The sequence below is a fragment of the Cynocephalus volans genome, chromosome 17 (genome assembly GCF_027409185.1).
Source record: "Cynocephalus volans isolate mCynVol1 chromosome 17, mCynVol1.pri, whole genome shotgun sequence".
NCBI classification, from domain to species: domain Eukaryota; kingdom Metazoa; phylum Chordata; class Mammalia; order Dermoptera; family Cynocephalidae; genus Cynocephalus; species Cynocephalus volans.
In genome coordinates this window covers 8,089,254-8,104,084 of record NC_084476.1, presented here as the reverse complement: position 1 = coordinate 8,104,084, position 14,831 = coordinate 8,089,254, and the positions used below count along the sequence as shown (strand labels likewise).

The 14,831-nt window shown below is 49.9% G+C and overlaps 1 protein-coding gene across 2 annotated transcripts; it reads left to right on the top strand.

Annotated features, from left to right (window-relative positions):
• The first annotated feature begins 8,012 nt into the window (after positions 1–8,012).
• Positions 8,013–13,326, top strand: TOR1B (torsin family 1 member B). 2 transcript variants are annotated; one of them, XM_063082012.1, is made up of 5 exons: positions 8,013–8,214; positions 8,810–9,075; positions 10,422–10,597; positions 11,041–11,168; positions 11,489–13,326. In XM_063082012.1, exons 1-5 carry the CDS (start codon positions 8,013–8,015, stop codon positions 11,728–11,730), a joined length of 1,014 nt encoding a protein of 337 aa, XP_062938082.1. In that variant the 3' UTR covers positions 11,731–13,326. The 2 variants fall into 2 exon arrangements, with proteins under 2 accessions (XP_062938082.1, XP_062938083.1); XM_063082013.1 differs by lacking the exon at positions 11,489–13,326 and having other exon boundaries at positions 10,968–11,133.
• The last annotated feature ends 1,505 nt before the right edge of the window (positions 13,327–14,831 follow it).

Below are 14,831 nucleotides of genomic sequence, written 5' to 3'. Positions count from 1 at the left end.
CAGATAGTTGGTACCTGGAAAACCAGAGGGAGGATCAGAGAGTTGGTGTCAGAGAATCAGACACCCTGTGCAGCAAGTACTATATATATATCCCATTTTACAGGAGAGAAAACTGAGGTTACTAAAATATTTCTTGAAATTGCTCCATTGCAAACACCCTGATTCAGGCCACCACCATTCCCTGCCTGGACCACTGTTGCAGCCTCCAGAGTGAACCTTTCCAAATGAGGTGGGTTCATCTCTCCCCTGCTTAAAGGCTTCTCACAGCTTCCCGTGGCTCATAAGGAAATGACCACAATTCCCAAGCTGACCCGCAGGCCCCACCCGAGCCGCAGCCCCGCCAGCCTCGCTGTGTCAGCCCCTGCAGCTGCTCCGCTGGCAGGCCCTGCCTCCCCGGTACCTGTCCTGTCCACTCCCACTCATCCGCTGGGGCCGGTGGGACGGGCTCGTCCTCCAGGAAGCCTCTGTGTCCCCCCAACTCCCTGTAGCTCTCCTTCAAAGTCCACCCTCACAGGAATTATGGGGCCGTTTGCCTAATGTCACCTCCCATCCTGAATGAGGTGGGGCCCCTCCGTCTTGGGCCCAGAGAAGACTCTTGGTAAATGTGGGTCGAGAGAAGGAAGCTTGGAGCGTCACCCTGTTTGTTCAAGGTGAGAGACTGACATTTGTCTACAGTAACAAGGCAAACTGTCTTTTTAAAAACAAAAACAAAAACAAAACAAAAAATAATATATTGCTTTAAAGCAACTGAGTATCAATCTGTTAAAAATTAAAATAAACAAGGCTAACATAAAAATAAAATAAACAAAAATTAAATAAGAATTAAAGTAAAATATCCAGGAGCTGGCTGGTTAGCTCAGTAGGTTAGAGCCTGGTGCTGATAAAACCAGGGTCCAGGGTTCAGTCCCCGTACCTGCCAGCCACCAAAGAAACAAAGAAAAATACTCATCAGTTAAAATAAACATGGACTAAATGCAAACAAATATAAAACCAAGGTAGGCTATGAATTAGATAAAGAAAAGAAAAAAAAAATTCACTGTCGGGGACGTAGAAACCGAAAGGCCCAACCAACAGGATTTGGAAAGAGTGGTTTTTGACAAACGGTCACAGTCCAGACCATGGCCGGTCACTGGCTGTCCCTCTGCTGTGAAAGCCTGTGGACTGTGGGTAGGTTGCAGACAGGTAACTAACCCCTGGACGGCCCGACCAGCTGCAAACCACCTGTGCGAGCGGCTGCTCTGCGACTCCTGCTCGGAAACCTCGGCGCGTGCTGGAGAGAACGCGCCCGCCCTGCCCCCTCCCCGTCCTGCTGTCATCCGTGTCAACAGTCGAGGACACCCCACGTGTGGCGTGGGCAATGCGGGCGGCGGGAACCGCGATCGGAAGAATCCCGCGGCGCTTCTGCACCGGGGGCCCTGGGACTTCTGAGGGTCCCTGCAAGTGCAGATTTCCCAGCTGTGACCCTGAAATGGGACCGACCAGATCTGCAATGGCAGAAGAGCCCCCAAGCCTCCCAGGACGACGCGGGGCGCGGGCGGCCTCGGTGGCCGCGTTTCTTTCGTCCCCCGCCGAGTAGCCCCACCGGGGGTGCCGGTGTGCCCGGGGGCTCGGCCGGGGAGAGAACGAAGCCGAGGTCACCGCAGCGCCCCCGCACGCGCCCAGGGGACACGAGCTCCGCACTGAAGCCGCTGCGTGCGTCTGGTCTAAGGCTGCTGCCCCAAGCCCCGAGGCTCAGAGAGGGTGCGTGACCTGCCCCGGGTCACACAGGAAACATGACAGAGCCGGAATGTGCACCCAGGTGTCTGCTTCTGGAGCCAGCATTTTGCAAGATTCTCTGCCCAACAGAAGGGAGTGTGTTCCTCACAAATATTTGTTTAACACCTGCTGTGGACACTCTGCACCGGGTGAATGTGACAACACCCTGCCCTCGAAGTTATGTGCACTTGAGCGAATAAGGAAACGAACTCTGTTATGGAGTGTGGGAAACCCAGAGAGGCGGAGGGGATGTGGGGAGGGGGGGACACCTGCTAAAGGCAGCCAGTTAAGGGGAAAAGGCCAGGCCTGGAGCCCTGGAAGATTGCCCCGTTGAACCTGGGTTCAGTTGTATCATCCGAGGGAGTGTCTTAGCCTCTCCCCGTAGGTCCCTCACCTGTAAACTGAAACACCTGTCTCACAGGGCATCACAAGGACAACGCCTGCACAATTTTAGGTGCTCATTCAATGTGAGTTCCTTTCCTTTATAAGGAAGTAAAGGCCTGAGGAAAGGCATGTGCAGAAAAGGGGGTTTCCTGTGAGACCCAGACGTCCTTAAACAGGACATCCTGACATTTGTGTGGACTGTCCTTCCTGGTGGGGACAGGCCTTTGCTCTTCAGGGGCTTAAGCATCCCTGGCCCCTAGATCAGCGCCCACCCTCTTCGAGAGTCTTCTATCCTTGAACTCTAAACACATTCAATTCTTTATTGAGCATGTACTGGGCACAGTTCTATGAATTAGAGATAAAGAGGACAAAAGCCAAGGTCCCTGCCCTCCTGAAGCTCTCAGGCCAGTGGGAGAGATGGACAATTAACAAGGAGACAGGAGAGGTGGTGCCTGGGGGTTACCTGAGATTGGGTGGAGGGATTTGAGCTGAGGCCCGCAAGCTTTTAGCCAGGTGGGCTTCGGAGGCAGGAGAGAGAAGGGGGCTGTGGGCCTGAGAACCAGCGGGTACCTAGGATGGGAAAAGGTCTGAGCAGAAGGCAGGGCACATCATGTAGGGCTGTGAGATCCGAGGAAGAAGGGTGGAGTTCTTCCTAAGGGCTTTGGGAAGCCATCGACAGGTTCAAAGTGGGAGTGACAGGATCCAGTTTGTTGTAAAAAGACCACATGTATCTGTTGTAGGGAGAATGGCATCAGAGAGGACAAGAATGGACACAGGGACCACCTACGGGGCTACTGTGATCATCCATGTGACAGACGATGGTGGCTTGGATAGGGGAGGTGGCCATGGAGATGGAGACCACCGAACAGTTGCTGGAGATGTTTTGGGGATGGGGCAATGACCTGCTGGTGGATTAGAAGTGGAGGGTGGGAGAGAAAAGAACCAGGACAACCCCTAGGTTTGGAGCTGAGCAATGGTGGAAGATGGTTCTACTGTCTGGGATAGGGACCACTGAGGGAGGGACGTGTTTGGAGAAAACAGTCAAGACTTCTATTTTGACTGTGTGGATGTGGAGCTGTCTGGTGAATGGCCAAGTGGCGCTGTCCAGTGTGCGGCCAGTTACAGGGGCTGGAGGGAGAAAGCTGGGGGCCTCTCGCCCAGGGAGAGGAGATAGAGAAAGGTCTGAGGACTAGGACTAGGTCTAGGACTGCTCCTAAGGGCCACTGAGGATTGTGGAGTGGGGACATAGGGAAGCCGCAGCAGCTGAGGAGGAAGCCAGCCAGCCAGAGAACCAGGCTCCAGATCAATAGCAAAGTCCTCCCCTAGCAGCTGCTAATCCAGGAAGGAGTTTCAACCACTTCCAATAAATAGCATAAAGCTGACGGGCAGGATGAAGGATAAATGCCTGATCGTCAGGCTATGACTTGGGGCAGGAGTCTTTACATATTTTTGCTCACACATTAGGTTGACATTAACAATTTTCATCATAAGTTTAAATGGTCACGAAAGACACAATTTCCTGTCTGTTGTAAGGATCAACATTTTATGATACCACTGCGTCACTGATCTTCTAGGTGTACTCAATAGAATCTAAGTGACATAGCAATTTTAGCTGCCATCATCCATTTATAATGTACATGAACAAGTCAGATATTTACAATCTTTTTGTACTTGAACCCATATTTCCATTCCCCTCCCCCATCAAATGTCATCCTAATGAAATGTATCTTTTTGCATAACAGTCTTTTATTGGTCATCCTATCTTATTTCTCTGCAACAAAGATATGCATATACTATAAACTAAAATTTAATTTGAAATTTTTTCTGGTAATCACAAAGCCTTAAGTGTTAAAACATTTCTTTTGGATTATTTTTAGCATACAATTGCTTAAAACAACATAAATGTGTTACAAGTTTTGTATGAATAATTACTAAACAAAGAATTACAATTTTATGGAAAATTATGTCTTAATGTAGTAGATGGGGTTCTCTCTCTTTTTCCTTTCCATTTACTTCATAGATCCACAGGGGGAAATTACTAAGTGAGTTTTACTGTTTCCAAGGAGCCAGAGGCCAGCGGAAAAGAGGAGATGAGAAGAGAGAGGTTGAGTTTCTGGAACTGTGATCCTTAGAGCGACCCATTCTTCGTGCCCTTGGGAAGTCCTCACCTATTCCCGGGGGTTCACTTGCCCCAGGCTGAAGATGGCTGGCCTTGGGCAGGGAAAGGGCCACCACAATGGTTGCCACCCCCACCCCCTAAAAGTGGAGCTGTGGCAGCACCTCTCCCAGGGCCATTTGACAGGTTTTATCCACCAGGGCATAAATGAATGGGCAACCTGGCTACCAGCTCCCCATTATCTGCCTAATCTAATCAGTTCTCCACCTGGCTCTGAGGACAGAGAGGCTGCCTCAGGTTAGTCCAACGTGTTCCCTGGGGTGCAGCTATGAGAGAGGAAGGGGAGCTCTGTGGTCTCTAGGGGCTTTTCAGTGTGGGGGTAGAGTAGGGAGGGGAAATCGGAGGTCGGGATTATCTAAATCACAGAATCTGATTCCTTCTTTCTCTTCCTAGGTGAGTGGCGCTAGACATGTGATGTCATCTCTCTTGGCCTCAGTTTCCCCATCTGTAAAGTTGGGATCACAACAGTCCCTTCTTCTTGGAGTCGTTGGGGATACCTATGAGCTGAGGCGTGTAGAGCACTTAGTACTGCATACAGTAAGAGCTCAGCAAGAGCCACTTGCTCTGTCACCTCCTTTGACCTTCTCAATAGTCCTGTGAAGTTCACAAGTCAGGAGAGACTATTCAGGCCACTAGTATCGGAAAGGAAATGTTTGTTGCCTGTAAGGACTGTTAAGGTGCTGGAACGATTCCATGAATGGTCCTTAGATCTGAAATAACAAAAAGCTCACTAACTGGCATTTATGACTGTAATGATAACACACAATAGCGTTATCACTAACAGTGTCCTGCAAGAAACAAGTGGATTAGTGCTATGGTTTGAATGTTTGTGTCCCCTCCAAAACTCATGTTGAAACTCAGTCCTCATTGTGGTGGTATGAAGAGGCAGGGGCTTTGGGAGGTGTGTTAGTCTGTTTTGTGTTGCTACAACAGAAACACCTGAGACTGGGTAACTTATAAAGAACAGAGGTTTATTTGGCTTACGATTCTGGGACAGCTGCATCTGGCACGGGCCTCAGGCTGATTCCACTCATGGTGGAAAGCAGCAGGCAGCGGTGGGTACAAACAGATCACATGGCAAGAGGAAGCAAGAGAGAGAGATAGAGGAAGTGCCAGGTCCCTTTAAGCAACCAGCTCTCATGGGAACTAATAGAGCGAGAACTCACTCATTAATCCCCCCTCCCCCAGAGAGAGCATTAATCCATTCATGAGGGATCCGCCCCATGACTCAATCAGTTTCCAACACTGCCACACTGGGGATCAAATTTCCACATGAGTTCTGGTAGGACTAAGCATCCAAACTCCATCAGGAGGTAATTAGGCCATGAGGGGTCTGCCGTTATGAATGGGATTGGCTGTCTTGTAAATGGGCTTGAGGGAACTAGCTAGGCCTTTTTTGCCTTTCCATTGCCTGACATGAGAGGACACAGTGTTCCTCCCCTCTGGAGGACAACACAGCAACAAGGTGCCATCTCGGAAGCAGAGAGCAAAGAGAAGTGCCTTGACCTTGGACTTCCTAGCCTCTAGAACTGTGAGAAACAAATTTCTATTGTTTATAAATTGCTCAGTCTGTGCTATTTTGTTATAGCAGCATGAACAGACTAAGACAATTGGCATCAGAACAATGGAGTGCATCAGAGTGCTCATCCCCCCTTCCCCAGGGTGCTCCCCACCTTCTCAACCACAGCAGCCCATCCTTAGTCACCCATCCTCTCTCCACTTCCAGAATAACTCTCAAATGCCCTTTCCTCCCTCCTTCCCACTGCCTCTGCTCCACTTCAGGCCACCATCTTCTCTCTCCCGGAATACTGCTCCAGGCTTGGAACCAGTATTCCCTCCATAGTCTTGGCACCTCCAACCCCAGTACATGGCCAGGGTGGTCTGAACAATCCCTGCCAAAAGCTCTACCATGGCCCCAAAGGCCTCTCTCTAGCATGGGTCAGGCCTTGATGGTCTGGCCCCTGCCCTGCACTCCAGTCTGCCCTATCCCATCTTCACCTCATACCCCAGCAGACTGAGCCACATGGGGCTGGCTCCCTATGTGCCTGGCTCTCACTCCCCGTCCATTGTATGTGCTAACCCCTGCCTGCAGTGTTCAGCCTGACCACCTTCACGCCTCCCCTCCTTACTTGCCCCAATCTTCTTGGGTAATTTTTATTCATTCTTTAGGCCACAACTGAGCTATGGAGGAGAGGAGAGTCTTCCCCATCCCCAGGTCAGGTGAGATGCCTCCTCTGTGGGTTCCACATCACAGCCCTGGCCACACTGATGTAAACTGTCTGCTTGCTTTTCTGTCTTCTGCACTAGACTTAGAACTCTGCAAGGGCAGGGATCATGTCTGTCCTATATCCTGCTGTATTCCCAGCATATAGCACCGGGTCTGACGTGGAGCCAGTTTTCATTAAATAGTTATTGCTATATCAGCTGATGGATGAATTCAACAAATTTTGTCAAAGCCTAGGCCAAGGTTACGTGGACCACCACAATAGCTTCCTCACTAGCACCCTACCCTTTTTCTTTCCCTTGTGAACCCAGCAGCTAGAATGATCTCTGACCTGACCATGTTGCTTCCCTCTTTAAAACCTTCTGAGCTTCCCTATAACTGCCCAGAACAGAGGTCAAACTCCTTCCAGCACTTGCAAGGTCTCCGTCTTCCATTTTCTGCCTAGTTCTCCACCCTCATCTCTCACCACCCTTCGCCATGTGAAATACTTTGGGTTCCCCAAACTGTCTGTTGACCTAAAAAGAAACTGAGGCCCAGTATATATAGCAAGGATTTATTGAGCCAAAATGACTATTGCAAAGGGGAGACACATAGTCAGGTTACCCCGAGAATTATATTCCTAAGAGGGCCAGCAGCACTTGGCATTTTATAATCACAAAAAGGGGAGAAATCGAAGGAGAGAGGGAGGACAGCCCTCCTAACCACTCCGTCAGGTTTTCTATTGGTTGTGCATGACATACACTTGGGGTTGTCACCAAGTTACATCCTACATGCAGGGATCTAAGGCAAGGGTTACAAGAAGCATCTTAGTTTATGGCTTTCTGGAACCATTATGTTTGCTTCTCAGTAAAACGGTCCAGGCCAGGTGGCCACGACTGCTGTCACCCCAGATCTCCTAACACACAGCAGTTCAGCTGACCTGCTCTGCACTCTCGCCGGGCGAACCCCGTTACTCCCCAGCTCGGACCACAGCCTTGCGCGCCCCGCGGCCCTGACTGCCCCAGCCGCTCAGCCACGGTCCCGGCCCCTCGTCTGACTCCCGCGCAGCCCACGGGCTCTGAGGGGCCAGCTCTGCCTCCCCCTCTGCCATCCGCCACACGCGTGAGCCCGCGGAACGAAAGGATGAACTTCCGGGTTTGCCTGGGCACGCCCGGCAGGTGGGCAGAGCTGAGAAACGCTCACTTTAGCTCCGGGAGAAGGGAGGGGAGAGATGACAAAGCAAAGTATGGGGGCTCTGAGACGCTCTTAAGAAAACAAAACGGTAAAAGCTAGAGGTGGGTTCCGGGGACGCTGAGAACCACTAAGACACCTTCGTGCCACTCACAAAGATGGCGGCTCACAGCCCCGCCTCTCCGACCCTCACCAACATGGCCGCCCCGGAGGTGGGGAGGTCGGCGAGGCGGAAGTGACGCAGGGAAACCGGAAGTTCATGTTGCTTCCCGGGCTCCCGGCGCACGGGCTGCAAGGCGGGCGATGCGGCGGGCGGGGCGGCTCCGGGGCGCCGGGGCGCTGCTGCCGCTGCTGCTGGCGGCCCGAGCGGCGGCGGCGTTCGAACCCGTCAGCGTGGGCATCGCCCTCGGGGCCGCGTCGGCTCTCACCGGCTACCTGTCATACACGGACTTCTTCTGCCGCTTCTCCGAGTGCTGCCGCAAGGAGCAGCCGCTCAACGCGTCGGGTACGGCGGGCGCGCGGCAGCCGGTCGGTGTCACTGTGCTCGGGGGTGGGCGGGAGGGCGGACGGGGCAGCGTGCGAGTCGTTCGCGGGAACACTGCGAGCAGTGCCTTCGGAAGCGGTCTCCAGATGGCGGGCCCGGCCCGAGTACGTTTCTGAATGTTCGCGATCCTTGGGATTACAGCGAGAAGAAACGGAAAGGAGCCCGGCCAGGCCCTGTGTGTCACCCCTCTTAAGCAGTTTTCAGACGTGCAGCGTCCGCCCAGAAGGCACACATTTGGCCCTTGGTTTTCTTACAAGCCAGCAGGGGTGGCTGGGGAAGTAGCATGGAGCTCAGTCAAGAGAGGCTTCGTGCTTGGAGGAATAAGCACTGTTAGCTTCCTTCTCAGACACTTAAGTGTTAAGGAGGAGCTCCACATCATGCGTTTATGTGGAAGTGGCAGCATTTGGTTCTGCCTCAGTGTTGGGCCTGGGGGTTGGCAGACCCTGCTGGATCACTCGCTAATCTGCCTCTCACGTTGGCCAGCTGGGAAAGTGCTGCTTTTCTGGTGCACTTTTAACGTGTGTTTTTCTCTTTGTTCTGGGGCTGGCTCCTGCAGCCCTCAAGCTGGACTTGGACGAGAAGCTGTTTGGACAGCATCTGGCCACGGAAGTGATTCTCAAGGCAGTGACTGGCTTCAGGAACAACAAAAATCCCAAGAAACCACTGACCCTTTCCTTACACGGCTGGGCTGGCACAGGCAAGAATTTTGTCAGCCAAATTCTGGCTGAAAATCTTCATTCAAAAGGCCTGAAGAGTAACTTTGTCCACCTGTTTGTATCAACTCTGCACTTCCCTCATGAGCAGAAGATAAAACTGTACCAGGCAAGAGAACCCACTCTTATCTGGTCCCAGGCCACTTGGACTGGTCTGGGCCACCTGCTCACTAACTCTGGCCTCCGCTTCTCTTTTCTTTGCATTGCAAGAGCACCAGGCAGCACTGCGTTAAGGCGCACTTAGTCCCAGGTGGTTACAAAGCTCTTCTACAACTTTTTTCAAAAGTAGATTCCAAAATAATCCAGTGGGTAGGGGATGTTACTTCCATTAAAAGATGGAGCCAGGAGAGGCAAGGTGACTTGCTCCTTACAATCTTTGTGACCTTGTGGCAGAGCAGAAACTTGAACTCAAATCTCCCAGATCCCAGTTTACATAGTAACCACATTGTGCAGTGAACGAACACACTTGACATTCCCAGCAGAGCACTTGGTGTTAGGTGGGGCAGTCTTACACAATTTGCTTGTGCATGGCTTCATTTAATGCTCCCCATCTATGGTGCAGCCTCCGCTTTGCATCTTGCAACAGTAGACCACAGAATTTTTTCTCCTAAGTACCTTTGATTCCCTTTGTTTCTCTCATCCCTCGAGGCTCCGGCATTGTTTTCTTCAAAGAAAGCTTCAAAGAACTGAACCTGGAGACTGTTTCTCCTTTTGAGATATTCTTCCCACATTTAACTTCTATTAAGTTGTTCAGTAGGGTTAATTCTCATTTAAATGAATGTCATCCTTGTCAAGGTTAGTACTCCTACTGTTAGGTGGAGACTGATATAAGAAACAGAAACTTAACAAGGAAGTGAAAGTGATTATTTGCCACAGACTGTAAGGCAGGGCAGAGTGCCAAAAAGAAGGAATAATGTTCTTGTTTTCCAAATTCTTTCATATAGCTCTAGAAATATAGTAAGATAGATGAGGGTGGCCCTGGGGAAGCTGCATGGTCATGGCATTTCATGTTTTGGGGTTGAGGGTTTGTTGCTTGGGTGTCTTTTTGTTTGTTTCCGGACAGCACTGGAACAAATGCTTTTCACGAAGTGTCCTCTGGGCCAGCTCCTTTGTTTGTTGCACCAGAGCAAGGCATTGGCCTTGAGCTCTGTGCAGGTCTTATCTAGTTCCTTATTTCTCAGTGTGTTTGGTGATATTAACTAGAGATTTCAATCCACAGTGAGAGGAAAGCTATGGATGGGTTAACAATGAATGATAAATATTCATGTATCTTGTACCTCTTATACCTTTGAGAAAGCTGTTTACCCAGTGGATGGAGGTGGGAGCAGTTTCTGAGAGTTCTTTGTTAAGCACCCGCGCGAGTGGCTCTTCTGTCTTTGGGAACGTGAGGAGCGTTTCAGCCCCTGGGTGCACCCCTGGAGACTCCACATCCTATTTCTTTTACGGTTGATCTAGGACCAGTTACAGGAGTGGATCCGTGGCAATGTGAGTGCATGTGCCAGCTCGCTTTTCATATTTGACGAGATGGATAAGTTGCACCCTGGGGTCATCGACGCAATCAAACCATTTCTCGACTACTACGAGCAGGTTGATGGGGTGTCTTACCGAAAGGCCATCTTCATCTTTCTCAGGTCAGCAGGTGGCAGTTTCTTGGTGCACAGCCCTTAACTCTCCCAGTGCTAGAGTGAGGTCCTGGTGACCACCAGCATTGTGTTTACCAGGGACAAAAGTGCCAGCCTGGCAAAAGTCACTTCCTTACTTTTTATACTTCTCGGTTGCCTATGTCAGCATGGCACAGAACGTGGGCAAGGGAAGTGAGCTAAAGAAATAACCGCTGATAACAGGCAGTTTTATTAATTGCATGTTGTTTCTGAGGGTTATGATAAGTCATAGCATTATCCAGTAAGTTCTGAAGAAAAAGATTTTAAGTTCCTTGAGGGCAGACACTTTTTCTGTCTAGTAGCACTTAGTAAATATTCCTTGATTATGAACGAACCTCAGAGAAGGAGCATTTCCTGATGAGACACAGAAGTCTTCATGGTGACTGTAATCTTCGTTTCTCTGGCAAACTCAGCAACGCGGGCGGGGACCTCATAACTAAGACGGCTCTCGACTTTTGGCGGGCAGGAAGAAAGAGGGAAGACATTCAGCTGAAGGACCTGGAACCCGTGCTGTCTGTCGGAGTCTTCAATAATAAACACAGTGAGTCCACCAGGGTGGGGACGCCCTTAGCTCTGCCAGCAGACAGCTGCCTTCTCTTTCATTGAGTGTTTCCCAAAGCTGCAGTATCTGCTTGCCTCTGGCTTTGCTGAAGTAGGGAATTCTCTTATGGCATTCCATTCTAGAAACGAGTTAGCAGGTGTCTGGCTGAGTCTTACATCAGGATTGTGGCACACTGACAGAGAATATTTTGAGGGATAAGGACAGGAAGGATGTGCTGTAGGTTGGGATTGGGAGCTCCTGTAAGAGTTTGGCCAGGAGATAGTGAGGGGCAGGAAACCCAGCTGTGTCTTGTTTTGCAGGTGGCCTGTGGCACAGTGGACTGATTGATAGAAACCTCATCGATTACTTTATCCCCTTCCTGCCCCTGGAGTACAGACATGTGAAAATGTGTGTGAGGGCAGAAATGAGGGCCCGCGGCTCTGCTGTAGATGAAGACATTGTCACAAAGGTGACAGAGGAAATGACCTTTTTCCCCAAAGATGAGAAAATCTACTCAGACAAGGGCTGCAAGACTGTGCAGTCGCGGCTAGATTTCCACTGAGCTCTTGTCCAGATGGGGTAAGGGCAGCTGAGAAGGTCAGCACACCAGGGCCTTGACTTTTGGAAGCACCTTGAAGACCTCTTTGGGGTTTTGCATATTTGCACCTGTGGACTTTCAGGATATTGACGATTCCAAGACTTGCCTTTTGAAAAGATGCTCATCTGTCAAGTGCACTTTCATTTTGCAGCACGACAGCAGTCCAGCTGTTAATTGCAGTTGAAGATGAACTTGTAAAATCCCCTTTACACTTACCGATACTGCCTGGACAAAAGTGCCTGAAAACAGCTGTGTGTGGGAGGCCCGAGGATTGTTTCTGACCCATAGTATTCATATCTCAGGAGCTGCTGTTACGACTCCGGGGCTCAAGGGGCCACTGCAGTCTGGAGCATTAGGCTTTCACCTGCCAAAAACATCTTCTACTCTGTTTCTTTTTCTTGCACAGATAGCATTCACTGACTTGAAGTATTTTCAGTTAAAATCAGGGGTGCCTGCAGGTGTGGACAGTATCCCGGGGGAGGACGTGGCCCTGCACATTGAGCACTCTTGACCTGGGGTGAGCTGTCTGCATGTGGGATGGGGTCTCCATCCGAGGCCTCAGCGGCAGCCTGGGACACATGAACCCTTTCCATTTGTCCATTTGCTCTGGCTACTGGTCACAGCCCTGGCCGTGGACTTCCCTCGCCCATCTCTCACTGTATCCGTCCCAGCCTTCTTCACACCACATCTTCTCCTGAACTTCAGTCACTACTAGGTTTCCCCCTAACCCATGTCATCACTAGAGTCAAATCAGAATGAGACTGTTGGCTTTGAATCTGAGTCCTGGGTTCCCGTGGAGAAATGTTTGTCTGTTACACTTTATACGTGGGTCAGTCTCTTGCTTTACTCCACAGAACTGTTTGAAATCTGTAGGACACATGCATTCTCCATGGATGACATGTGCCCAGACTGAGCAGGCAGCTTGCAGATTCTGCACTGCCCAAGAAGGGGAAGTATCGTACACTAGAAATACTAGAATTTTCAAAGATACATATATTTTTTATAATGTTTTTACTTCTGAATCTTAGACAATAGAAATATAGGACATTGCTTATTTTAGAACATGGGAAGGACACAAAATATAATAACTGCTTATTGCTTTCTCCGATAATCTTAAGTGGTGTGAATTTTATTGTTAAATACGTGGTAATATGTGGTCACAATTGTAAATCGAACAAGGTCAGTGGCTGGTCCTGGGTGTCATCCAGTAATGACAGCCTGTGTGGCAGCACCAGGCTTGTCTGCCCTGATCCTTGGGAAATGAGACTTAGACTCTACTGTGATTTATTCTGTGACTGTCCCATGGTTGCAACACAACTGCAGACATGTAATTAGAACAGTGTGCAGCATTTTGATATGAAAATGTGTTAGAATGAATTTGACATGGAAATGCTTTACAGTGTATCATGCGTAGCCTTTAAAAAACACCAGGGAGAGGCTTAAAATTTTTAGTACATATTCTTAAATTTGAGCTACATTATATTTCTTTTATAACCCTTTGGTTGTGTGGTCAAGAGGAGACAAGATTTTGTTTACAGTGATGCAATAAACTCAACACGTGTTGGCCACCTTTGGACTGCTAATACTCATTTATACCTTGAAAAGGCCACGGTTGACTGTGGCCCATCTCCCACACCCCCCTCATAAGATGTGGACAAGAGCTTGAATTGCCCACAGAATATAAAATAATGAAGCTTAACTTTTATCATGTGAGATGTCACTAGCATCTTTTTTCCTATTTATTTGGTAACAAAGTTTGCATTCAGAGTAAAGCTCAGGTGTCGTTAGACTTACAGCACCCTGGACATGCAGGGTGGCAGTCTTTGCATAACATAGAAGCAGTATCTATATTAAAGGCTGTTATCCCCAAACAAATATGAAGTTAAATTGAATCAGGTGAGGGTTATTTTCATCAGAAAGAGATGGACAGCTAGCAAATACATTCTCCTAAAATTATTGTAGGCGGGAAATTGAGGCACTGGGAAAATCTGACTCACTGCTGACATCCTGAACCCGGGCTCGGTCACTGCTGACATCCTGAACCCGGGCTCGGTCACTGCTGACATCCTGAACCCGGGCTCGGTCACTGCTGACATCCTGAACCCGGGCTCGGTCACTGCTGACATCCTGAACCCGGGCTCGGTCACTGCTGACATCCTGAACCCGGGCTCGGTCACTGCTGACATCCTGAACCCGGGCTCGGTCACTGCTGACATCCTGAACCCGGGCTCGGTCACTGCTGACATCCTGAACCCGGGCTCGGTCACTGCTGACATCCTGAACCCGGGCTCAGGTGACGAGACCTCACTGCTGAGTCTTCCCACCCAGAATTGGTAAACAATGAAATCCTCGCTATGTTAATCAGGTCTCAGCTTAATCCCACTTAACCTGGCATCTTTTCTCTTGTCAGTGACTTAAAACCGACCCTCTTCACAGGACTAAGGATTAGCTGACTTTCTAGAAAGTTCAAACCCTCACCATCACCCCGCCCACTCCCTCCGTTTCTCAACTGCAGGTACTCTAGTCCTAGGAGACTGACTTTCTAGGTTTAGTTCTCAGCCTGATGCTTTTCTACTGTACCCCTAACTGCCTCATGTACTAAGACTGAACTTTCCAAAATTCAGTCAGGGGACCTGTGTTCCCTAATTAGGGACTCCTAGGTGCTGGGCCTGCCATCTTCAAATGAATTATTAGACCTAATCTGGGACTCCTGGGGACATGACTGACAACAGACAATTCAGCTCAAAACTGAGAACTTCCTGACACTTGGAGCCATCCTTGGGAGGCGTGGGCCTCCCTAACAAATAAGGGACGCCTGTACAGGCCAGATAGCCGTGAGGCAGAGCGTCCCCCTTAGCCCAGCAGCTGGGCTCCCCTTCTATGCCTGCTAAACTCCACCCCTGCAAGTGCACTGCCCGGCAGCCACGCCCCATGGGAGCCCTGCCCCGTTTGTAGGCACATGGCGTGTTGCATAGAACAAGATACATTTAGTCTCCTACAGTTCTGTACTCCTGCCTGGCATCTCAGCTGGACTTGAACTCCATGGCTGCGTGTCTGGAGCTCCA